This window comes from Haliotis cracherodii, unplaced genomic scaffold (genome assembly GCF_022045235.1).
Source record: "Haliotis cracherodii isolate W230 unplaced genomic scaffold, xgHalCrac1.p SCAF_12, whole genome shotgun sequence".
Taxonomy (NCBI): Eukaryota; Metazoa; Mollusca; class Gastropoda; order Lepetellida; family Haliotidae; genus Haliotis; species Haliotis cracherodii.
The window spans coordinates 8,898,247-8,926,096 of NW_027266267.1; the positions used below are offsets into that span (position 1 = coordinate 8,898,247).

A 27,850-nucleotide genomic window follows, 5' to 3' on the forward strand; every position below is an offset into this window, starting at 1 on the left:
TGGTGGCATGCTATCTCTTGTGACAATAGTATTGTATCTGTACTGACCACTGTGTGGTGGCATGCTATCTCTTGTGACAATAGTATTGTATCTGTACTGACCACTGTGTGGATCCTGTCGGACGTTCAAGTCATCCAGATCCTTGGCCCGGAGAAACTTGGACACACGAGAGACGGACACCCAGCCCTGTGGAGAGAATGTGGTCAATGTTAAGAATAATTGTGAATGAGTGAGTGAGTGAGTTTGGGATGATGGTGGTGGTGATGATTATGATGATGATGATGATGGTGGTGGTTGTGGTGATGATGATGATGATGATGATGATGATGATGATGATGATGATGGTGGTGGTGGTGGTGATGACGTTTGTGATGATGATGATGATGATGATGATGATGATGATGATGATGGTGATGATGACGTTTGTTGTGGTGATGATAGTGATGACTGCGGTGGTGAGTATGATGATGATGATGATGATGATGATGATGAAGACGATGATGAAGATGATAATGATGATGTATATTAATGAATATACAGCCTTTCATATCAGCTAGCTATTAAACTTAGACATTCTAAAATCCAATATAAATTGATCTGCTCCGACACAATGTGCACAATATTATCAAATACATTCCGATCTATTCTGTCCTGTTCTGTTGAAGACGACGACGACAGTGATGATGATGACGATGATGATGATGACGACTTAAAGACAAAATGTTCTTTCTAGAGAGGCCTCGTTGGTTTCCCTCAAATATCTTAAATATCACATACCAAGAATATAATGCCTTTGGCGAGAATGAAACGTTTGTCTTATTCCCTATATATTATATTTACGATTTGGAAACACACGAGGGTAACAATGTTGTTATCATATGATGTCATTCTTTAAATAATGGATGTTCAGACGTAACTTCGGAAACAGCACATGAAAACAATATTTGAGTGAACCGCCCAACTTATGGTATATGCCATATGGCTTGCAGGCATATTTGGGAAACCCTATCTAAGTCTATTGGCAACGCTAGGCAATGGTGTATTGAGAAAGAAGGCATCGCATTGATACATGGATATACCTCCTGGTATACCTCATTTGCATATTTATCACATCATGATGCGAAATTTATCAGGGTTATCGCATTGAGACCTTTTATACGATAGAACTAGGCCCCAGTATCTTATGCTCGTATAAGAGCCGGTGAAATACGTTGCCGCGGCTGTCTGAATGAATATTATTTCAGTCACTAGTATGCAGGGTGCAGATTGAGTATATGCCGGCCACTTTGGTATCACTCAGATATAACCGTGACTGCTGTCACGCACCCATTATACAAGATCGTGACATTGTCGCGTCGATTTGGATTATGGCGCATGAGATACGACCTACTTTTGGCATTTGGGCGGATGGTTTCCAATACATAAGAAATGAATAAACATCACCCTCTATACCTGTGTATGTATCAACACGCTTATGCATTTTCTAACAGGACTGTGTCAAACCCTCATCTTATGATGACAATGGCTTTCAACATTATCGGGCTGGGGTGTAGCCAAGTGGTTAAAGCGTCCGCTCGTAACGCGAACCGGGTTCGATTCCCCACCTGGGTAAAATGTGTGAAGCTCATTTCTAGTGGCCCCGCGTGATGTAAGTTAAATATTGCTCAAAATGGCGTCATACCATCCGGAGTTCACCAAAGAAAATTACCAATGCATGTATCAACAGTCTGTTCATCAATTCGGGGGCACGGGTGGCCCAGTCGTCTAAGGCGCCGCGATTCACTGTGCAGAGTTGCGTCCCGTGGACACGCCAGAAACCTATGATTGTGGGTTCGAATTCCGGTTCGCCCCGATTATGTTTCTAGGTTTGTCAGCACCATACCCGTGCTCGTGGGTTTCACCGAAGTGATAAACGTCTGAGACCTGCATCAGTTCGGGCTTTCCTCCCACATTAAGCTGACACGCCGCGATTTAACTGTAATACTGTTAAAAGCGGCGTTAAATCCAACTCACTCACTCACTGTTCATCAATTCATTCTGTTTGGGGTCATTCGAGAACTGTAATCAAGCCTTTGCGACATAAAAATTCATATTTCCATTTCATTCCTTTTGTATTTTATACTACTACTGCTTCCACTGTGGTTATTACCACTGTTATTACAATACCTCTATTACATGTCAAGCATCATATTAGTTATCCAATAATTATATAATGCGCTGTACAGCTGTAAATGATATTGTTTATCTGTATTTGTATATGGGCCCTTTGGATTTATTGTTTTCTACAAATTACTCACGCCCCTTATGTTGAAAAGGGGCGGTAGGGTCGTCTAGTGGTTAAAACGTTCGCTCGTCACGCTATGTCTGGTGGCCCCGACCGTGATATTGCTGGAATATTGCTAAACACGGCGTAAAACCATATTCAGTCACTATGATGACAACAATTAGGTTTTTAATTGGTACTTTGTGACACTTTATTCGAATAAATGTAATTTCATTTGATTAAATTTTGCCGCCACTGTATGCTTGCCAGCCACCGGATATGGAAGTATGCTAAACTAAAAGCCGGACAATCCTTTCCAAGGGGAGGTAACACCGTTTAATTTGTTTCACTCTGGAAAAACACTTTATTGTTTTATGTAAATCCCCGTAGTAAGGCGTGCAAGTTAAAAACTGAATAAACGGAAAAAAATATTAATTTGTATTATAAATAAATATGTAAAAAATAATAACTTCATGACTGCTCATTTAATCATGAACGCAACAAATCTGTAGACAGCAGGACGAAATGCTACAAAAGCCCCACCCACTCTTCCATCAGCCGATTCGGATATCTATTTATTGTTGGCAACTCAAATGCTACGGAATCACTTTCACTTTATTTATTGATAGTGTCATATGTCATTTTATGGTTTGTTTCCAAAAGATTTCAAAAGATTTGGTCATTGCAAAGTGTTTCAAAAGACCTGCACATTTACTCCAAAAACGAAAATTGGCGCTTTCCCAAACACACAAGGTGGAACAATGTCTTTTTTGTTTGCTGACTTGGAAGACCTTTTGCTGGAGAGGTGAAAAACACATTTTTCTTAAATATTAAGCGATTTTAGTCCATGATGGCTCGTTGGAAAGCTCTTCAAATTCTAAGACGTATTATACCATATCCGACACATCCAAAAGTGATTCGGCATAAAGATGCCATGGATGCTCAACGTGTGTATCGGTAGGATTGAAACCCAGGTATAATAAGGCTGGAATCAATCCTACCTTGAGAAATTATGTTTATGTCTGTTTCAAGGGGCAGTTTCGGGGGTAGGTGAGGTGAGGTGAAATGGGGTTTAACGTCGCGTCCAAGATTATTGTACTTATATAACGACGTGCATGTACGTGTGTGTGTGTGTGTGGCTGCTTGTACTAGTCCGGACTGATGCCGATTTATAGTACTAGCCCACTGAGATACCATGCCGCAGTTTAACATGAATACCCCACTCAGACACAGTATACTGACTCCGAGCCGACCAAGTCCTTTTTTTAGCCCCTTAATGCCGTGTGCAAGACAAGGTAACAACAAGTACCATCTTTTAACGTCTTTTGGTATGACGCGGCCGGGGATCGAACCTCGGATCTTCCGCTCTCCGGGCGGACTCTCTACCACTAGACCACGGAGGCGGTCGTTTCGGGGGTAGTCCTACCTGTATTAGGAACTGAACTATCATGGGTAGAGTGATCATGGGCATCCGGAGAATGTTGAAGAGAGAGAGCGACACGAAGGCTTTCTGTGCGTCCAGCACGTTGTGAGGCGAGGACAGGATGTAGGCAGAAAATGTCGCCAGTGTCACCTGCAACAGCAACATCTCATGAAGGATTGCCCAAAGAAAAGGAAACCTTTTTAAATATTGAATAGCCTGGATTTGAAAACGAGAAAAATACAAATATTTGATAATGAAGTTAAAATAGTAAGATTCGGAACACATGTTGGTTCAAGATCTTAATTGGTATCATCCAGAAAGCAAGTATCTTGTACATGCCAGACAGGTGACACTTGTACATGTCAGACAGGTGACACTTGTACATCTCGGACAGGTGACACTTGTACATGCCAGACAGGTGACACTTGTACATCTCAGACAGGTGACACTTGTATATGCCAGACAGGTCACACTTGTACATGCCAGACAGGTGACACTTGTACATCTCAGACAGGTGACACTTGTACATCTCGGACAGGTGACACTTGTACATGCCAGACAGGTGACACTTGTACATGCCAGACAGATGACACTTGTACATGCCAGACAGGTGACACTTGTACATGCAAGAAAGGTGACACTTGTACATGCCAGACAGGTGACACTTGTACATGCCAGACAGGTGACACTTGTACATCTCAGACAGGTGACACTTGTACATGCCAGACAGGTGACACTTGTACATGCCAGACAGGTGACACTTGTACATGCCAGACAGGTGACACTTGTACATCTCAGACAGGTGACACTTGTACATCTCAGACAGGTGACACTTGTACATCTCAGACAGGTGACACTTGTATATGCCAGACAGGTGACACTTGTACATGCCAGACAGGTGACACTTGTACATCTCAGACAGGTGACACTTGTACATGCCAGACAGGTGACACTTGTACATGTCAGACAGGTGACACTTGTACATGCCAGACAGATGACACTTGTACATGCAAGACAGGTGACACTTGTACATGCCAGACAGGTGACACTTGTACATGCCAGACAGGTGACACTTGTACATCTCAGACAGGTGACACTTGTACATGCCAGACAGGTGACACGTGTACATCTCAGACAGGTGACACTTGTACATGCCAGACATGTGACACTTAAACATGCCAGACAGGTGACACTTGTACATGTTAGACAGGTGACACTTGTACATGCCAGACAGGTGACACTTGTACATGTTAGACAGGTGACACTTGTACATCTCAGACAGGTGACACTTGTACATGCCAGACAGGTGACACTTGTACATGCCAGACAGGTGACACTTGTACATGCCAGACAGGTGATACTTGTACATGCCAGACAGGTGACACTTGTACATGCCAGACAGGTGACACTTGTACATCTCAGACAGGTGACACTTGTACATATCAGACAGGTGACACTTGTACATGCCAGACAGGTGACACCTGTACATGCCAGACAGGTGACACTTGTACATGCCAGACAGGTGACACTTGTACATATCAGACAGGTGACACCTGTACATGCCAGACAGGTGACACCTGTACATGCCAGACAGGTGACACTTGTCCACAGCTGGACGACTCACCAAGTAGGGAGCAGTTCTCCACAAGAAGGACATGACAGCGTTGAAGTAGGCTACTTTCCTGAGCAGGGCCAACTCCTGGCGTCGGATGACCTGCACCTTCTCCTGGAAGGACAGCTCCCAGGCGTACAGCTTCAGCACCTGGCACACCACCACACATGGGTTGTACAAAATAGAAAGCATTTGCACGTTTTGTCAGTTGTTTAACGCCGCACTCAGGAGTATTTAAGCTATAAGACGGCGGTCTGTAAATAATCGAGTCTGGACCAGGCGATCAATTTACATCATGAGCATCGATCCACGCAATTGGGATCGATGACATGCATGAACCAAGTCAGTGACCCTGACCACCTGATCCCGTTAGTCGGCTCTTACAACAAGCATAGTCGCCTTTTACGTCAAGCAGGGGTTGCTGAAGACCTATTCTACCCCGGATCTTCACGGGTCGTATTTGCAAGTACGCAGCCACATGTACCTCATTTCTAAGACGCCTTAGAAATCCTGTCTTATACCGTTGCTATCGGTTAAGGGAAATACACGCTAACTACGACATTATACCAGATATCCTACCATAATCACAGTGCGGAGTTTCGGAATGCCATCATTTCTGTTTTGAGAAACACATGTCCGGTGCAGTACAAACTTCAACCCGAAATTCCTATGCCCCTAACGACCAAAGTACGAAAGTTACATGAACTTCCGGTTTAATTATATTTCAGAAAACAAATGCATTTTTAGTGCCACGTTACATCAGAACGTCCGTTTCACCAAGTTACCATGAAAGGTTATTTGCACTTCCTGCTAATAAGCTACAGCCTCATCATGTCCTTTTGTTTCTAGATGGAAACCTAGGCGCTAGCTCATACAATTATGACATATCAACAGGTGGTGTGTTCAGTAACAGAAGTAGAACTACGTTACGAATGACAATGTAAGATTGAAAATACACTGTATGCCGCTGTTTGAAATTAGGGCATCGTAACAAGCTGCTTCTAAAATTGTTATCACATGTAAGACATAGGTTTTCAAATCATATAACTACATACATAGGGCTTTACAATATCGCTAGGAAAGGTTGGTTAGTGAACAGCCATACCCCGATCACCCCGTCACCCACCTTGATGCCATTGAGAACCTCACTCATCAATTTGGTTCTGGAATCCTTCAACTTCATTAGCTGGAGCTGGTACTGCCGCAGCTTGCCGGACAAGAAGCTGTTTATCGGGAACAGCAGTACCACCACCCCAAGTCCTGCCAACACCGAGGGCCCCAGGATACCCCATAACATGTAAAACGCAATAGCGATCAGCAGAGGCGAGGACCAGACCACGTGTAGGAAGCCAGTAGTGTCCTGGAGACGTTGGCAGTCCACGGACATCAGGTTCACGATTTCTCCCACAGTGGATTTTTTCCGCGCATCACTGCTGATGGTCAGAGCCTGTGGATGATGAGACGGACATGTGGAGCAACTAGTGACATAATAAGAACATGGGATACTTTAAGATCACGTGCTTCTTTCAATATTCTAGAAATACCCCGGGGGTATCAATGGTTTCCATGACGTTTTGTTTCAAACGCACTTTTAGCCGCCTCCTACTTGTAAGTGAACAATCCCTACCTCATCCAGTAGAAACGTCACCGAGGGAAACAACTCATTAAAATCAGACCTTAGTTCTCGCTACCGCTAAACAAAGATCTGAAGACATCCCATTCGGCGTCACGTCAGAACGACCTTTCATCCGACCAATCAGTGCGTCGCTTACCAGATTATAAACCGTGACAGTCGGAATGTGATTCTAATCGGAAAGGTTCTAATCATGCAACCTCGAAAACTTTAACATGGGGTATTCCGAACGAAAGTTACAAGTTTACAATCTAGACCATATATTAGCCATTCAAGAATGTTTTTTGTTCAGGTTTCAAATTTCTAATCAAGAATTTGTCAAAATATATTTCGAAACGTAGTCGCCAATGTGAAATTAGTGCCGTAAAGCACGAGAAAGCTGCCTTCTGTCAAAGTTCGCGCAAGGTCAGTCTGACGTGACCCGTAATGATATGTCCTCAGATCTTTGTTTAGCGGTAGCGAGAACTAAGATCTTATTTTAATGAGATTGAGGGACACAATGGCTGTAATACCTTCATGAAAGACACGGGGTTGGTTGGGAATCGAACACGGAGCTTTGGCTTCACAAGAAAACGTTGACCACTGGGGTACCTCATCTCCCTAACTACTGTGTGGCAAATGGTGACTTTATATGAATGATCGGATATTGGCTTAAACGTCCATGAAGTCGGTCAGGGGGCATTAAAAGGTGACTACACGTATGACAGCCCTGTTTTAAGGTGAAACTGACAACACGATCACATTACATAACATTTAACCCACATGATGACATGACATCGGATGCGCCTGTATATTCACTAACTGACGTTCACTTCTATTGCAAGTAGGACAGCGGCTATGAAACACATACATCCACTAGTCTTTCCTAAGACTGGTCGAAAGTATCTCCGATCGAGACAAGATATTCAAGATGTGTTGATTCATCGGGTCAGCATCGTAAAAAATACCCATAAGATGTGGGTTGTTTTTTTGTGGTTTGAGTTTTTCAGGCATACCGATGCCATGGAAACCTTTTTTTCTCTCAGTGCCATTCACGATGCTGCAGAATGAGTCTGACCTTCTTGTAGACGGCTGATATGACAGCAGACTTGATCCTCATCCCCAGCGTCAGGCTGACGTGGAAGTGCTGGTGGAAGAAACACGACTGAGTGAGGGCGACCACGAAGAAGGAGCAGGCGTAGACGTAGCCCTTCCACTCCTGCTCTGTAGCTCGGTTGTCGATGAAGGAAATCAACGCACTGAAACACAGAAGACACAACATTGTAAATCAATACCCATAGCCTTACCACTCCTATTCCTGTCCTCCCTGGCTTCGCAATCGTATTTTAGGCATGCCAGAGACGATGCCCGATGGTTGGAATCACCGAAGTCCTTATAACGATTAATATTTGCTGAGCAGAATATTTGTGCTGTAAGTTTCAATAAAGTGGTACACGCCTAAGACATGGGTCCTTTCGGAACTTCCTCCCACATCAAGCTCACATGCTTGATATAATAAAAAAGATGTTAAGATAGCGCTGTAACGAATAAACACACTTGTTGTGGGACGAAGCTCCATGATTGCAAAAGAATCAAACAGCGCAGAAATTACTAATGCATTAATGTAAGTCGGGAAATTGAACCGACGACCCTGTGTATTCTTGAGCTAACACACCAGGGCTGGGACGAGTCCAAATCTACTACACGGTAACCCTACCCACTATTACCCGGCCCTACCCTGGTACCCGCGGGGGCACGGGTGGCCCAGTCGTCTAAGGCGCCGCGATTCGCTGTGCAGAGTTGCGTCCCCTGGACACGCCAGAAACCTATGATTGTGGGTTCGAATCCCGGTTCGCTCCAATTATGTTTTTAGGTTTGTCAGCACCATACCCGTGCTCGTGGGTTTCACCGAAGTGGTAAACGTCTGAGACCTGCATCACTTCGGGCTTTCCTCCCACATTAAGCTGACACGCCGTGATATAACTGGAATACTGTTAAAAGCGGCGTTAAACCCAACTCACTCACTCACTGGTACCCGCTGTGGGTCTCAAGATATAGGTACAAATGTCCAATGGGGAATAGTTTGACCGTAGCCCTGGCAAAATATATTTAGACACTCAAATAAAACGGTTATGCATACACTGAAGTTGACAGAAGTTTTAAGTCAGAAAGAAACGCGAATATTAGTCACTTATAGTACAACCGTGGAAATTCTAGATAATGTTTGCTATTAAACAATATATCACGTGACTGAACACGGGTCCGGGTAGTACTGTGGGTACCAGTATCCCACTCTGGACCCACCCGAGCCGAGTACCCGAGTTACCCGTCCCAGCGCTATAACATCTGACCTCCTAAGCAATTATCAAATTACTTACACACAAATACAAAAAAAACACAATCTGCACTAACTTACTTTGTAAGCAACGGGTTGACAAATGTCAGCAAATCATATACAAATTTCATCAAATGGGAAATGAGGAGTTTCGGTCCATACGTCTTCACCAATACTTTGAAAAAGGACGGCTGTGCCCGATGAGGTTTATCCTTGTCCTTGACCTTGCTCTTGAAGGAGACGCCACCATTGGTCACATCCGATGCGTCATATTGCACCATGTTGTGATGGGAAGTTGACGCATCATTCCCATATCTGCAATTGAGGGACATCATAGTCTGTAGGGGCTACCGCTGGGGCATTAGGTATGGTTGAACTACTTCATAATATGGACCGACTATTCAATATTCTTTTGTCAGATACAGAATATCCGTCAGTGATTCAAAACACATTTTACTCTTCAAACAGTTTTCACGATTCATTTTTGCCATGACATCCACAATTTTGGGGAGTAAATAAGGTTTTCAATTAAATCTCAATCCAACCCACCCCAAGCCCTAAATACCTTTTTAGAATATTGATAAAATAAGTAATGAAGTAATGAAAATCCAAAATGTCTGAAATACAGTCCAGTCACCCTCGTGTGATCGAGATGCTATTTTGTGGGTGAATGTTGAAACTGTGGATGTAAAGTTTGAAACATGTTCTGAGAGGGTTTGATAGTGATTCATAAACACATGCTCATTATATAGTCGGAATCGTACAGTCAACCCTGCTTTTAGCGGATATTTCTTAGGAATATGGAAAAGGCTTTGTCGCTTTAATCTGCATGTCTCGTAAAATATGTAAGAATCTGTACTTTTAGTCATGTCCAGGGCAGAATTAATGGGAATGGTCTAGTACTTTTCCAGGTTCTTCTTCTGTGTTCTTCTCACTTCCTTCACCCAGGCCTTCCAGAACTGGGGCAGAACCCTCTCACTCTTGTCCCTCGGGTGCAACTCAAACAGGTCCTCCTCCTCCAGAGATTTGCGATACCCTTTAAACAGCAGTCTGAAACAGAGGACAGCGGTCTGACACAGGGAGGACAGGACAGCAGTCTGACACAGAGAGGATAGGACAGCAGTCTGACACAGAGGACAGCGGTCTGACACAGAGGACAGCGGTCTGACACAGAGAGGATAGGACAGCAGTCTGACACAGAGGACAGCGGTCTGACACAAAGGACAGCGGTCTGACACAGAGAGGACAACAGTCTAACACAGAGAGGACAGCAAGCAGACACAGACACGACAAGACAACAGTCTGACACAGAGAGGACAGATATCGGACACAGACACGACAAGACAGCAGTCTGACACAGAGAGGACAGATATCGGACACAGACACGACAAGACAGCAATCTGACACAGAGAGGATGACAGTCTGACACAGAGAGGATGACAGTCTGACACAGAGAGGATGGCAGTCTGACACAGAGAGGATGGCAGTCTGACACAGAGAGGATGGCAGTCTGACATAGAGAGGATGACAGTCTGACACAGAGAGGAGGACAGTGTGACACAGAGAGGACAGCAATCTGACACAGAGAGGACAAGACAGCAATCTGACACAGAGAGGATGGCAGTCTGACACAGAGAGGAGGACAGTCTGACACAGAGAGGACAGCAATCTGACACAGAGAGGACAAGACAGCAATCTGACACAGAGATGATGACAGTCTCACACAGAGAGGATGGCAGTCTGACACAGAGAGGACAGCAGTCTGACAAAGTGAGGATGGCAGTCTGACACAGAGAGGATGACAGTCTGACACAGAGAGGACAAGACAGCAATCTGACACAGAGAGGATGACAGTCTGACACAGAGAGGATGGCAGTCTGACACAGAGAGGACAGCAGTCTGACACAGAGAGGACAAGACAGCAATCTGACACAGAGAGGATGGCAGTCTGAAACAGAGAGGACAGGATAGCAGTCTAAAACAGAGACGACAGGACAACAGTCTGACACAGAGAGGACAGCAGTCGGACACAGAGAAGACAGCAGTCGGACACAGAGAAGACAGCAGTCGGACACAGAGAGAACGTCAGCCGTATACAGAGAGGACAAGACAGCAGTCTGACACAGATAGCACAGCAATCTGACACAGAGAGAACACCAGGATGACACAGAGAGGACAGTAGTCTGACACAGAGAGGATAGCAGTTTGAAACAGAGAGGACAGATATCTGACACAGAGAGGACGTCAGTCAGTCAGAGAGCACATCAGTCGGACATAATGATGACAGCAATCTGACACAGTGAGGACACCAGGCTGACACAGAGAAGACAGTAGTCGGACACAGAGAAGACAGCAGTCGGACACAGAGAGGACATCAGTCGTACACAGAGAGGACAAGACAGCAACACATTGGACAGGCCAAGAAAATGTCCTCGACATTCTGATCATGCTGTCAAAATAATTGAAGATGAAACCAATATCGCTTTTTTAGAATGTATTCGTGTGTGTAAAAAAAATACAAGCTCAGGAAACGAAATGCAGCAATGCTTGTTCTTTTGTAGTTAAAGGAATACAAATTAATGGTTTAATTTCAAATTGCAAAACGACGAAAAATCTTAATCAACCACAGATTGATCGTTGTTTATCAAAGCTTGTTGTTGGCTTGATGCGAGCACTCACGAGTTGATCCAGTGAAAAGTCACTCTGTTGAGAAAGGATGCCCTCGTCTCGGGGGACTGAACCTGTAATGTAGAAAGAAGAAGTGATAGTGCCCCGCTAGCATTTCCAATCATGTAGACTCCAAGTAATCGTTACAATGTGGTTGTATGGAGCCGCCCTTCACCATGTGGTATTGTCTGCCCGACCCTCATCATGTGGTATTGTCTGCCCGACCTTCATCATGTGGTATTATTTAGCCTAACCTCAGCTTACCTCCCTCGTGTGGTCGTATCAAGCTTATCGCCCTCGTGTGGCAGTATCCAGCTTACCTCCCTCGTGTGGAGGTATCCAGCTTACCTCCCTCGTGTGGTCGTATCCAGCTTACCTCCCTCGTGTGGTCGTATCAAGCTTATCGACCTCGTGTTGCAGTATCCAGCTTACCTCTGTCGTGTGGCAGTATCAAGCTTACCTCCCTCGTGTGGTCGTACCAAGCTTACCTCCCTCGTGTGGTCGTATCCAGCTTACCTCCCTCGTGTGGCAGTATCCAGCTAACCTCCCTCGTGTGGTCGTATCAAGCTTATCTCCCTCGTGTGGTGGTATCCAGCTTACCTCCCTCGTGTGGTGAATTCTAGCTTACCTCCCTCATGTGGTAGAATCCATCTTACCTCCCTCGTGTGGTGAATTCTAGCTTACCTCCCTCATGTGATAGAATCCATCTTACCTCCCTCATGTGGTGGAATCCAGCTTACCTCCCTCGTTTGATTGTATCCAGCTTACCTCCCTCGTGTGGTGATATCCAGCTTACCTCCCTCGTGTGGCAGTATCCAGCTTACCTCCCTCGTGTGGCAGTATCCAGCTTACCTCCCTCGTGTGGCAGTATCCAGCTTACCTCCCTCATGTGGCAGTATCCAGCTTACATCCCTCGTGTGGCAGTATCCAGCTTACCTCGTGTGGCAGTATCCAGCTTACCTCCCTCGTGTGGCAGTATCCAGCTTACCTCCCTCGTGTGGCAGTATCCAGCTTACCTCCCTCGTGTGGCAGTATCCAGCTTACCTCCCACGTGTGGCAGTATCTAGCTTACCTCCCTCGTGTGGCAGTATCCAGCTTACCTCCCTCGTGTGGCAGTATCCAGCTTACCTCCCTCGTGTGGCAGTATCCAGCTTACCTCCCTCGTGTGGTGGAATCCAGCTTACCTCCCTCGTGTGGCAGTATCCAGGTTACCTCCCTCGTGTGGCAGTATCCAGCTTACCTCCCTCGTGTGGCAGTATGCAGCTTACCTCCCTCGTGTGGCAGTATCCAGCTTACCTCCCTCGTGTGGCAGTACCAAGCTTACCTCCCTCGTGTGGTTGAATCCAGCTTACCTCCTTCGTGTGGTGGTATCCAGCTTACCTCCCTCGTCTGGTGGTATACAGCTTACCTCCCTCATGTGGTTGAATCCAGCTTACCTCCCTCGTGTGGTGGTATCCAGCTTACCTCCCTTGTGTTGTGGTATACAGCTTACCTCCCTCGTATATAGGAATCCAGCTTACCTCCCTCGTGTTGCAGTATCCAGCTTACCTCCCTCGTGTCCCGGTATCCAGCTTACCTCCCTCGTGTGGTGGTATCCAGCTTACCTCCCTCGTGTGGTGGTATCCAGCTTACCTCCCTAGTGCGGCAGTATCCAGCTTACCTCCCTCGTGTTGCAGTATCCAGCTTACCTCCCTCGTGTTGCAGTATCCAGCTTACCTCCCTCGTGTGGCAGTATCCAGCTTACCTCCCTCGTGTGGTGGTATCCAGCTTACCTCCCTCGTGTGGCAGTATCCAGCTTACCTCCCTCGTGTGGTGGTATCCAGCTTACCTCCCTCGTGTGGCAGTATCCAGCTTACCTCCCTCGTGTGGTAGTATCCAGCTTACCTCCCTCGTGTGGTGGTATCCAGCTTACCTCCCTCGTGTGGCAGTATCCAGCTTACCTCCCTCGTCTGAGGGTATCCAGCTTACCTCCCTAGTGTGGCAGTATCCAGCTTACCTCCCTCGTGTGGCAGTATCCAGCTTACCTCGTGTGGCAGTATCCAGCTTACGTCCCTCGTGTGGTGGTATCCAGCTTACCTCGAGTGGCAGTATCCAGCTTACCTCGAGTGGCAGTATCCAGCTTACCTCGAGTGGCAGTATCCAGCTTACCTCGAGTGGCAGTATCCAGCTTACCTCCTTCTGCATACTGTAGCTTCCCTGTCGTTTTCGACTGTCAGCAAAACAATGAAGGAGCAACGTTGCCAGCACAAGTCCATGGTACACATAGAACAGGATGAAGCGGAAGAGATGGTCCTTGTACTCCTGAAATGTTGCAATAACGGAAACATAGACCAGTTAGAATAGCACCCGCAAAATGTTTGATTGATTGTGTATGTTGTTATGTATACACACATCACACTTTTCGTTTACCTGAGTAGACAGCTCTGTATATTCAGTGGGATGAATGTTACACCTGTATTATCCCTACTGCTGTATGATCCTACTAAAGGCTGACATATATACCTGCTGTATGATCCTACTGAAGGCTGACATATATACCTGCTGTATAATCCTACTGTAGGCTGACATATATACCTGCTGTATGATCCTACAGAAGGCTGACATATATACCTGCTGTATAATCCTACTGTAGGCTGACATATATACCTGCTGTATGATCCTACTGAAGGCTGACATATATACCTGCTGTATGATCCTACTGAAGGCTGACATATATACCTGCTGTATGATCCTACTGAAGGCTGACATATATACCTACATGCTGTATGATCCTACTGAAGGCTGACATATATACCTATCTGCTGTATGATCCTACTGTAGGCTGACATATATACCTGCTGTATGATCCTACTGAAGGCTGACATATATACCTGCTGTATGATCCTACTGAAGGCTGACATATATACCTGCTGTATGATCCTACTGAAGGCTGACATATATACCTGCTGTATGATCCTACTGAAGGCTGACATATATACCTGCTGTATAATCCTACTGTAAGCTGACATATATACCTGCTGTATGATCCTACTGAAGGCTGACATATATACCTGCTGTATGATCCTACTGAAGGCTGACATATATACCTGCTGTATGATCCTACTGAAGGCTGATATATATACCTGCTGTATGATGCTACTGTAGGCTGACATACATACCCACCTGCTGTATAATCCTACTGTAGGCTGACATATATGCCTGCTGTATTATCCTACTGTAGGCTGATATACATACCCACCTGCTGTATTGTCCTACTGTAGGCTGACATACATACCCACTTGCTGTATTGTCCTACTGTAGGCTGACATACATACCCACCTGCTGTATGATGCTACTGTAGGCTGACATACATACCCACCTGCTGTATAATCCTACTGTAGGCTGACATACATACCCACTTGCTGTATTATCCTACTGTAGGCTGACATACATACCCACCTGCTGTATGATCTTACTGTAGGCTGACATACATACCCACCTGCTGTATTATCCTACTGTAGGCTGACATATATACCCACCTACTGTATTATCCTACTGTAGGCTGACATACATACCCACCTGCTGTATTGTCCTACTGTAGGTTGACATACATACCCACCCGCTGTATTGTCCTACTATAGGCTGACATATTTACCCACCTGCTGAATGATCCTACTGTAGAATGGTACCACTCCTGCCAATGTTGTCAACAGCCAAAATATGAACTGAATTCCGGATGTGATGAAGCCTCGCTTTCGTTCAACCTGAACCAAGATGGCCGCCAGCAGCTGGAGACAAGACGAACGATATGTGTGTTGACAAGATTTTTTATCACGAAGCCATTGTTCAAAAGAAACCACTCGTAAGAAGGGAAAAATATATTGTGACTTCCCTAAGGCATTTGAAACGTACGTACAGCAAATAAAAATGCAACAGTATTTTATGAGTATGGTAAAAGGTTGAGAGAATATTTTGACAGCTTCTGTGGTGTAAGACCATGTTGCACACTCAGTCCTTTTTTGTTTTCTTTATTTGTAAACGAACTTGTCATATCTTTAGAAGAAAAGTTCGATGACGGTGTTTTCATCAATGAGGAAAAGTTAAATATCATAGCAGTGTTGTTTGCTGATGACTTGAGCCTGGTGGCGGAAAGAGTAATTAAACTACAATGAGGCTAGATGCGTTGTATTTATATTCTCATCAGTGGGGTGTGGACATTAATTTTGATGAAAGTAAATTATTGTTTAAAAATAGAAGGTCCATTATCAAACATGGAAAATGGTTTAATAATGGTAACATTGTGAAAACTGTTAACGCATATTAATATCTACTGCTTATGGTTACTCCAAAATTGAAATGGACAAGAGCTAGATTCAGCTTTATCAGAGAAAGCCAGTAAAACTCTTTGGCCAGCTAAGTCTTTAATAAGAAGTTATGAGTTATCAATTAAAAATGCTTTTAATATATTTGATCAGAAGATTGTGCCAATATTAACATATGGACCAGAAATCTGGGGTTTTGAGAAAAAAGAGAAAGTATTGTACACCGAAAGTTGTGTACAGTTTTTCATACAGTGTTTCATGAAACATACAGGGTACAGGACAGCCACTGCTGTAGCCTAGTGAGAATGTAGTAGAGTTCCACTGCATACTATATATCATAGCAAATGTATTAAGTACTGGCTGTAAGTGGGCAACTTTATGTAAAACATTCACTATTTCTTTATTGTTTTGGTTTCGCCTGGTTTGCACAAGATATGGATGATACCAATCTATTTGTTAATAAATTTAGTGAAAGAGTTTGTGACTGTGCACTTCAAGACTGGCATATGTAGCTAGATACATCACTTGAATTTTATAAGCCTCATAAATTAAATTTAACTCATGAACCTTATTTTTTAGATACAAATATTTGTGTGTAAAACGACTGCTAACTAAATTTAGAAGTGGTCATAACACCTATGGTGTCCGGTTGGTTCGTGATAATTGATATTTCTTACAAAAAATATGTCAGTCAACAAATGTTAATGTAAATTGATATGGGGCAAAAGCTTGTTTCAACTTTATCAGAGCAAGCCAGTAAAGCTCGTTGGCCAGTTAAGTCTTTAATAAGGAGTTATGAGTTATCAATTAAAGATGATTTTAATATATTTGATCAGAAGATTGTGCCAATATTAACATATATACCACAAATCTGGAGTTTTGAGAAAAGATAAAGAATTGTACAGTTGTTCATACAGGGTACAGTGAGTTCCACTGCATTCCATGCATCATGGCAAATGTTTAGCAGTCAACAAATGTCAATGTCATGTTTAACTTTCGAGGTTCCTGAATGATACCCTCACAGCAAGATACACCACGTCTTAGGAAGGCATTTAGAAGTGATACAGACAAGGAAAAGAATAAATGGATGTCAACTCCTTTTTTTATTAGGAAGACAACGTTTCGGAGTATATGCTTACTCCTTCATCAGGCTTACTTATTCACCTGATGAAGGAGACCCGTGAAGATTCCGGGGTAGAATAGGTCTTCAGCAACCCATGCTTGTCGTAAAAGGTGACTATGCTTGTCGTAAAAGGCGACTAACGGGATGGGGTGGTCAGGCTCGCTGACTTGGTTGATGCATGTCATCGATCCCAATTGGGTGGATCGATGCTCATGATATCAATCACTGGATTGTCTGGACCAGACTCGATTATTTACGGACCGCCGTCATATAGCTGGAATATTGCTGAGTCCGGCGTTAAACAACAAACAAACAAAAAACAAAACCCGATGAAGGAGTAAACGTTGTGTTCCTAATAATAAAGAAGTTGACATCCATATATTCTCTTCCTTAAGATAAATCACTGGTTTATTTTCCCTGAAGAAAAAAGTCTCTGTAAAATGGTACTCGTAAACCGTTTTGTACTATAGGTCCGATGGCCTTCATCCAAAATAGTCTGTCTGTCTGCTTGTCTGATCCGATACTGTCAGGTAATCATTTGTCGAAATGTGCCACGCCCACAATCAAATGTCTCGATGCCTGACGACTTGACTGAGGATGTTTTCTCTCTTTAATCGAGGAGTTTATACATATTTGATATCAAAACACTGTGCGACGTGAATGTATTTAATTTGCAAAATTGATTTAAAACATGAATTACGATGGGAAAGTAAATTAATGTTTGGGATCACTTCACAACTGATGGGTACATGCATCAGGGTGTAGTAATTCCACTTTTAATGTGACTGAAACTGTTGCGGCCTAACGATCTTATTTATGAAGGGATCCTTACGAAATCGTCTCTTGTATGCATATACAGTAGTTTGTTGAAGTGCAAACCATAAATTACTTCATCTTCTAAAAGCTGTACATTGATCATGAGTTATTCAGAAGTACCTGCAGTGTGTTGGAGCAGCGATGTTCCTTTTTGACGCCATAGTTAAAGAGTGAATTTACGTTTTTTTTGTAGCGTTGCCATGCTATGACGTCACATAGGGGGACTTTTTTACTTGTACTAACTCACATGAGTATGGTTTTACGCCGCGTTTAGCAATATTCCAGCAATATCACGGTCGGGACACCAAAAATGGGCTTCAGACATTGTACCCATGTCGGGAATCGAACCCGGGTCTTTGGCTTGACGAGCGAACGTTTAACCACTAGGCTATCCGACCGCCCCTATGCCAAAGACGTAAAAAGATGGTACTTGTGGTTACCTTGTCTGGCGCTCGGCATTGAGGGGCTGGTATGTCAGTGGGCTAGCACAATAAGTCGGCATCAGTTCGTACAACTACAAGCAGCCACACACACACACACACTCACAGACACACACACACACACACACTCACACACTCACAGACAGACACACACACACACACACACACACACACACACACACACACACACACACACACACACACACACGCGTGCATGCACTTCGCTTTTTAAGTGCAATAATCTTGGACGTGACTTTAATCACCGATTCACCTCACCCACCACCAATCCAACATTTTCAAGTTTAAATATATAACAATAACGTTATTGTTAACTTTCGGAAATTATCGGGGCGGATGGGTAGCTAGTGGTGAAAGCCCAGGGTTCGATTCCAATCATGGTTAAATTGTGTGAGGCCCATTTCTGGTGTCACCCGCCGTGATATTGCTGGAATGCTGCTAACAGCGGCGTAAAACCATACTCATTCGGGATTTATCCCAAAATGATTCCTGCTGGAAAACCCAAAACAATTGTTTGACCTCAACAAGGATGAAGCGTAACTTACAAATGTAACAACTTGAAGGCCTCTGGCGACGTACACAGCCGTGACAACATCCTCTCCATCAGTCACGATCTTCATGACATCCACGACGCAGATGAAACTCAGAAAGATGCTGAAAAACTAATTTGACATCATCAATTATTGTTTGAATCCATGGTCTGTTCGGTCCACCACGTTACACCAAGGCCCAGTCATCAAGGTGTCAGCGGGCATTCTACTCTGTAAGATAAAGCACAAATATCAACCTGCATCTACTCGGATCTTCGGCTCCCTGTCGTCCGAGAAATCGCAATTTTCTGCGCAGAGCTGTTTATCTTAGGCGTGCCTATTTATCCTGGTTTCGAATCCCACATTTCCAGGTTTGTCAGAGTGCTCGTTTGTGTGTTTAGTTTCACGCCGCATTCAGCAAGAGTTTATAAATGCCACCCAACCACTCACTCACTCACCCACCCACCACCCAACCAACCCATACACCCACTCACTCACCCACCCACCCACCCACTCACTCACTCACTAACTCACTCACTCACTCACTCACCCACTCACTCACTAACCCAACCATCCACTCACCCATCCAGCATCCCACTCACTCACTCACTCACTCCCTCACTCTCACTTACCCACCCATCCACCAACCCACATACCCACCCATCCACTCACTCACCCTACCACTCACCAACTCGCACACCCACCAACCCATCCACTCACTCACTCACCCACTCTACCACTCACCAACTCACAAACCCACCAACCCACCAACCCACCCACTCACTCACTCACTCACCCACTCATCCACCCACTCACTCACCCACCCACCCATGCACCCCAAAACCACTCACTCAGACACCCACCCACCCACCCATCCAATACTCACATATTCACTCACTCACTCACTCTGGCCTACCATCTTTGATGTGTTGAGCATGTTGACGCGGAGAGGTTTTGAGTCCTTGACCTTGCACATGTAGCCCAGATAGAAGGGCAAGGTCAGCCACAGCCACCCGCACGGCACCCACACAAGGAGAGTGTTCTGGAAACATGGCGTGAACTCGGGCCACCAGTTGTCAAATAGTAAACTCTCATTCTGAAATGTCAAGAAAACAGAGATACGCGATGCCTTATAGAGTAGTGATGTCATACACAAGTGGACGTTCTGTATATCAAGCTGTAGAATTCTGAATCGCTGGTGATATTAGAGACAGTGGTTGTTTATTGTTCAGTATTAAGATTGCTTGTGACTAATCTCACATGCTGGTAGGGTACCAATTATAAAATAAACAAATCAAAATTAGTCAAATTAAAACCTTCACATTTTTAAAAGTAATCCCATATATGATATACAACGGACAAATGTATCAGAGAAGGTAATTTTTAATCATTAATGTCCAAAGAAGGATTTTAATTAACGGTGGTAACCATAATTTGTTCCAAGCACCTACGGTATTCGGTAATAACATCAACAGTTTAAATCATAAATCCTTATCACGAGAATCTGATGGCACACAAGTTCATTAGCGTGTATAGCCACCATGTGCGTTGACAACTGCCACACAACGCCTCTGCATAGACCTTGTGATGCTTGTGAACAAATGATTTGGAAGACGACGCCATTGTTACTGCAAAATGGTGCCAAGATCTTGCAAATTCTGTGGTTGGTTCTGGAGAGTGCGCAGACTCCTGCTAAGAGCATCCAAGGCGTGTTCGATGGGATTGAGGTCGGGAGACCTTGACGGCCAGTCCATGACGTTGACTCTCGCATTTTGAAGGAAATTCCTTGTCAAAATTGCTGTGTGGGGTCTGGCATTGTGGTTTTGGAAGCTCAAACCGGGTCCATGTGCTGCCATTAAAGGCAGAAGTTCTGGTGCCAGTACCTGGTCGCGGTAAGCAGCAGTCTCGAGGTTGCCACGGATGACAAGGAGCCTGGAACGTGCATTGCCACAGAAGCACCCAACACCATAACACTTCCGCCTCGAAATCTGTCAACTTCCTGTACACAACACTGGGCGTAACGTTCATGACGGCGCCTCCACACCCTCGCCCTACCATCAGCAAATCGAAGATTAAATCGGGATTCATCACTGAAGACGACATGATTCCAATTCCTCTGAGTCCATCGTAAGTGTCGCTGTGCCCACAATTGACGTTGACATCTGTATAATTGAGTCAGAAACGGCCCGCAGTATGGCCGTCGTGCTTGAAGGTGAGCAGTTCTCAGACGGTTTCGAACAGTTTGCGCACTCAGTCTACCCCTAAACAGTTCATGTCTGGTTGATGTAGCCGTCAAAAATCGGTTACGGAGGTGACGTAAGACAATCTGACGATCCTCTTCATGTGACGTCACACGTGGTCGACCTGGCCGAGGGCGATCAGAGTGGTACCCATTTGCTGTAGACGCGTCTGTAAATCATAAACAGTCCGTCGACTACAACCCATCGTCCTTGCGACTTCAGCTACGGACGTTCCCGTCTGCAACATGCCGATGGCACGTTCACGTTGCACATTTGAAAGGCGTGGCATGACGAATGGCCGTAAACACCTTTTGTTTTCTTGTGTTTTTCCTTTTTTGTTAATGACTGCTAACAGGTATGGCTGAAAACACATGCTTGAAAAACCACTTTTGCCACTATAGTGCTGTGCACATGATTTTGATCGATTCACCTGCACAAAAACAGGTGTTATCTGAAGACAATACGTAGCCATTACTGTTTAAATACACAATAAGGACCCACAATGATAACTGGTCAAAATGTTAAAATTTTAGGATTGTGAAGTTTTTAATTTGGTTCAGTATAGTTACATGCCAATCCTCTGGTATCTAGCAAATCGCGAATCGTCCTTCTATAAATGGACCGCCTCCGTGGTCTTGTGGTAGAGCGTCCGCCCGGAGAGCGGAAGGTCCGGGGTTCGATCCCGGGCCGCGTCATACAAAAAGACGTTAAAAGATTGTACTTGTTGTTACCCTGTCTGGCGCTCGGCATTAAGGGGCTAAAACAAGGACTGGTCGGCTCGGAGTCAGTATACTGTGTCTGAGTGGGGTATTCATGTTAAACTGCGGCATGGTATCTCAGTGAGCTAGCACTATAAATCGGCATCAGTCCGGACTAGTACAAGCAGCCACACACACACATACACGTGCATGCACGTCGCTATATAAGTGCAATAATCTTGGACGCGACGTTAAACCCCATTTCACCTCACCTCACCTTCTATAAATGAAATATATTCTGCACCTATTCGCCGACATGGCTTCGAATAGAGGCGGATACATGATGCCATAATTAGCCGTTTAATCGTCCACAAATAGCCGTCCAATTGTCTAAAAATACCCGTCCAATCGTCTAAAAATAGCCTTTTAAACGTCTAAAAATGGCCGTTTATTCGTCTAAAAATAGCCGTCCAATCGTCTAAAGATTTCCGTTCAATCATCTAAAAATAGCCGTCCAATCGTCTAAAAATAGCCATCCAATCGTCTAAAAATAGCCGTTTAATCGTCTTAAAATAGCCGTCCAATCGTCTAAAAATAGCCGTCCAATCGTCTAAAGATAGCCGTCCAGTCGTCTAAAAATAGCCGTCCAATCGTCTAAAAAATTCCGTTCAATCGTCTAAAAATAGCCGTTCAATCGTCTAAAAATAGCCGTCCAATCGTCTACAAATAGCCGTCCAATCGTTTACAAAAAACCGTCCAATCGTCCGCAAATAGCGTCCAATAGTCTACAAATAGCCGTCCAATAGCCTTTCACACATTTGTTTTAAGATTGAAGCAAAAGTCACAAAGTCCCCACAAAATCGAAAGAACAAATCATCTGACTGTTACATTGAGTTCAATGTGATGAGAGAATGTCAATCTAATCTGTCTGTCCGTCTGAAAGAGTAGTTATTGAGCTATCCAAAAAATACCTTGGAATTGGGATTCGGATTTCTATGTCAGGTACATCCATATGTAAACAGATTCAAAGTAAAACTTGTTGCCGTTGAAACGGATAAAAAGAAATAATCATCCCAATTGCGTGGATCGATGCTCATGATCACTGGATTGTCTGGTCCAGACTCGATTATTTACAGACCGCCGTCATATAGCTGGAATATTGCTGAGTGCGGCGTTAAACAACCAACCAACCAACCAACCAACGATATCCTATGTCGGATCATAACCGCAAATGTAATTCCTTAGTGAACCTCTAAACAGGTTATACCTTTCAACTTAAGGCAGCTTTGTGCAAATTTATATACCATGTCTTTATGTAATGACCTGATACACTGAACTTTATGTGAACCACGTGACAAACATACTTATAAAATAAGTAGAATTGTATTTAACTGTTTCAGCTCTATGGCCTTTCCTACAATGGAATATATATTTTATTGTATTTCGTTTGAGATGATATTAGGGTCTATACTCATGTAATTTAATATTCTTTTCAAAGTATGTGATTGTCCTTTCATTGAGAGAGCGGTGGGGGCGCCTGGTGGTTAAAACGTTCGCTCGTCACGCCGAAGACCCGTGTTCGATTCCCGACATGGGTACAGTGTGTGAAGCTCATTTCTGGGGTCCTCCGCCGTGATATTGCTGGAATATTGCTAAAAACGGCGTAAATCTATACTCACTTACTCACTTCTCGCATAGAAACCATATTCAGTATTAGCCTGTGTCAAGGTGGCGTTTTTTTTTAAAAAACACTACGCATTTAACTTCTTTGATAGGCATTTAGAAGTTGGAATACTAAGTAAGGATAAGAATCATCACTTGCTTGATAACGGTGTTACATCTCACACCGAAACGTCGCTCTTAATTGTAATAAAGAAGTTGTTCACCCATAAATTCTTATCCTTACTTACTGCGCATTCAGCTTGAATATTTGAAAGGGTGTGAACAACACTAAATAGCGACACACCACCAAAAATAACCTGTTTTTAATTTGAATCACATGAACAACATAAGAATGGCTATGTGTAATGGTTTTAAAAGAAGCGATAAATTATCTGAACGAAAGCTAAAAATGCCAACTTGTTGTGCGTCCGGTTTGGAGCATATCGAATGTCTGCCCGTGGTCCTGAATAACGACTATATGTGTGCCAGTAAGCGGTTGTACTAGAACTGGATCGTTCATCTAATGAAATACACTCACCGTACTTGAGATAATTTCTGTAGGTGTTAGTTGGTCTAATAACCATATTTTATACACAGTTTGAATAAATGACAACATGATTGTTATTTATACTTACGAAAATAACAGAATCTCCGCAAAACGTCTTGAAGCTCTCGGCCATTTTGTTGCATTGTCATATACCTCCTAAACAAGAGAGCTACATCTGGAACGCTGGGGCCCTGGTGAGGGGGTTAATGTATAGCTACTATTATATTTATTTCTATTTCAAAATTCGCGTTGTTGGAATTAATATATGTACTATATCAATGATACCATCCTTCTTGTATGACATGCTGACAATTATCCGTACTTGTATTTTAAAAACAAAACTTTGATTCACCCTTGCAGGGCCTCTAATCGAACGGGGTTTCCCCGCGTCTAAACTGACGAACCATATACGCAGTGACAACGTCGACCGAACGTTGTGATATCCACTATCTTTTTGTTCGCTTGAGATAGTGGATATCAGGGAAAACATAAATGTGTTGCTATTCAATTGTTCCTCTATTCCTTGAAGCGCTATCTTGAGCGGGTGGGGGTGTGTTAACGTCGTGTCCAAGGTTATTGCACTTTTATTTCGACGAAACTGCGGACTAATGCCGACTTTATAGTGCGAGCCCATGAGATCGCATGCCGCAATTTAACATGAATACTCCACTCAGACACAGTAAGCTCATAGCCGACCAGTCCATGTGTTGGTTCCTTCATGCCGAGTGCCAGGCAGGGTAACAACAAGTAGTATGTTTAAATGTGTTTTGGTATGACGCGGCCAGGGATCGAACTCAGGACCTTCCGCTCTACCACCAGGCCACGGATGTGGTCCACTGCCTTGAAGCAATGTCCGAAAACAATATTAAGTCCCTAACAGTACTGCCAAGCGCACTCCAAATATACAATACTCAGTTCTCTGCACCCACTGTAGACGTCACATTCTACCATACAGGATTGAGGGGAGATAAGACATGGAGATACATCAATCAACTATCGTTGTGTACGTGAGATAAATAAATCAACTATCGTTGTGTACGTGAGATTCTACCATACAGGGTTGAGGGGAGATAAGACATGGAGATAAATCAATCAACCATCGTTCTGTACGTGAGATTCTACCATACAGGGTTGAGGAGATATAAGACATTGAGATAAATAAATCAACTATCGTTCTGTACGTGAGATTCTACTATACAGGGTTGAGGAGATATAAGACATTGAGATAAATCAATCAACTATTGTTGTGTACGTGATATTCTACCATACAGGGTTGAGGAGAGATAAGACATGGAGATAAATAAATCAACTATCGTTGTATTCGTGAGATTCTACCATACTGGGTTGATTAGAGATAAGACATGGAGATACATCAATCAACTATCGTTGTGCACGTGAGATAAATCAATCAACCATCGTTCTGTACGTGAGATTCTACCATACCAGGTTGAGGAGATATAAGACATGGAGATAAATCAATCAACTATCGTTGTGTACGTGAGATTCTACCATACCGGGTTGAGGAGATATAAGACATTGAGATAAATCAATCAACTATTGTTGTGTACGTGATATTCTACCATACAGGGTTGAGGAGAGATAAGACATGGAGATAAATAAATCAACTATCGTTGTATTCGTGAGATTCTACCATACTGGGTTGATTAGAGATAAGACATGGAGATACATCAATCAACTATCGTTGTGTACGTGAGATAAATCAATCAACTATCGTTGTGAACGTGAGATTCTACCATACAGGGTTGAGGGGAGATAAGACATGGAGATAAATCAATCAACCATCGTTCTGTACGTGAGATTCTACCATACCGGGTTGAGGAGATATAAGACATGGAGATACATCAATCAACTATCGTTGTGCACGTGAGATAAATCAATCCACTATCGTTGTGTACGTGAGATTCTACCATACAGGGTTGAGGAGAGATAAGGCATTGAGATAAATCAATCAACTATCGTTGTGTACGTGAGATTCTACCATACAGGGTTGAGGGGGAGATAAGGCATAAATCAATCAACTATCGCTGTGTACGTGAGATTCTAAAATATGCACGAAAATATATTGACCAAATATAAGGCACATAATATATAGAATTCCATTAAGAAAACAATAAAACCACTGTGGCGCATTAATTTTGTCATTGACTTTTCCACAGCTCTCACATTTTATACTGCCATTGAGTATTGTACTGGTATTCTTTTGTGTCCAGCCATTGTAATTGCTGTGGTAATGTGCATTGATTTGTAAACTCAGCAAATGTTGTATTGCATTTGTTGATTGTATACCATTTGTTGGTTGTTTGTTGGTTTCACACTGAGGTCTTTGACGTTCAGATTTTTGGATTAACCTATTGGTTCAATTTTGGAATTCGTACGTTACAATTAAGAGCTTACGTTCTTGCTGATGGGTATACATGTAGTCGTTTTCAACCTAGTCACCAGTTCACACACCTTAGCACCCCCACTCCCACCCCTCACCCCCCCCCCCCCCCCCCCCCCATCCCACCCCCCCCTTCCCCCATATACATGTCCCAGATCAGCGAGTCACAAAAATTCAACTCGGTCAATCAATAACACGCATTATTCATTATGATCCACACAATTTGTTGTCTTACTGACTTACCACTAATGGTGTATTCAATGCCTCCAATTTTCACCTACCAACCTATCAACAGGTAGAACAGACATATGGACATGTTTCTTCATTGTCATGGACCCCATGACCAAAACTTAAATATTTGTATTATACATAACTATCATATAACTGTTTGTCCAGTGTTCAGTCACTGTAATTGTGCCGGGGATTGATTACCCTTTTATCTGTTTTCCATCTATCTGGGACGCCCGGTAGTCTGTAGGGACACATCTCTATCAGGATACGTTACTTCCACAGCAATATTTCCATCTATCTAGGACGCCCGGTAGTCTGTAGAGACACATCTCTATCAGGATACGTTACTTCCACAGCAATATTTCCATCTATCTGGGACGCCCGGTAGTCTGTAAAGACACATCTCTATCAGGATACGTTACTTCCACAGCAATATTTCCATCTATCTAGGACGCCCGGTAGTCTGTAAAGACACATCTCTATCAGGATACGTTACTTCCACAGCAATATTTCCATCTATCTAGGACGCCCGGTAGGGAGTAGAGACACATCTCTATCAGGATACGTTACTTCCACAGCAATATTTCCATCTATCTAGGACGCCCGGTAGTCTGTAGAGACACATCTCTATCAGGATACGTTACTTCCACAGCAATATTTCCATCTATCTGGGACGCCCGGTAGTCTGTAGGGACACATCTCTATCAGGATACGTTACTTCCACAGCAATATTTCCATCTATCCAGGACGCCCGGTAGTCTGTAAAGACACATCTCTATCAGGATACGTTACTTCCACAGCAATATTTCCATCTATCTAGGACGCCTGGTAGTGAGTAGGGACACATCTCTATCAGGATACGTTACTTCCACAGCAATATTTCCATCTATCTAGGACGCCCGGTAGTGAGTAGGGACTCATCTCTATCAGG

The 27,850-nt window shown here is 43.8% G+C and overlaps 1 protein-coding gene across 1 annotated transcript in view; it reads right to left on the reverse strand.

The window, feature by feature from the left end:
- The window catches only part of LOC139458167 (multidrug resistance-associated protein 1-like), a 56,865-nt gene extending 32,445 nt beyond the window's left edge, over positions 1-24,420 (reverse strand). Inside the window, exons 1-13 of the mRNA XM_071239499.1 lie at positions 24,376-24,420; positions 20,057-20,236; positions 19,156-19,272; positions 15,551-15,679; positions 14,085-14,213; positions 11,925-11,986; positions 10,149-10,295; positions 9,327-9,560; positions 7,989-8,169; positions 6,425-6,745; positions 5,311-5,448; positions 3,690-3,836; positions 102-186 (exon numbers count right to left, since the gene is read on the reverse strand). Of these exons, the coding sequence (XP_071095600.1) occupies positions 102-186; positions 3,690-3,836; positions 5,311-5,448; positions 6,425-6,745; positions 7,989-8,169; positions 9,327-9,560; positions 10,149-10,295; positions 11,925-11,986; positions 14,085-14,213; positions 15,551-15,679; positions 19,156-19,272; positions 20,057-20,236; positions 24,376-24,420 (1,915 nt within the window). The remainder of the gene's footprint in view (positions 1-101; positions 187-3,689; positions 3,837-5,310; positions 5,449-6,424; positions 6,746-7,988; positions 8,170-9,326; positions 9,561-10,148; positions 10,296-11,924; positions 11,987-14,084; positions 14,214-15,550; positions 15,680-19,155; positions 19,273-20,056; positions 20,237-24,375) is intronic.
- Between the last annotated feature and the right edge of the window lie 3,430 nt (positions 24,421-27,850).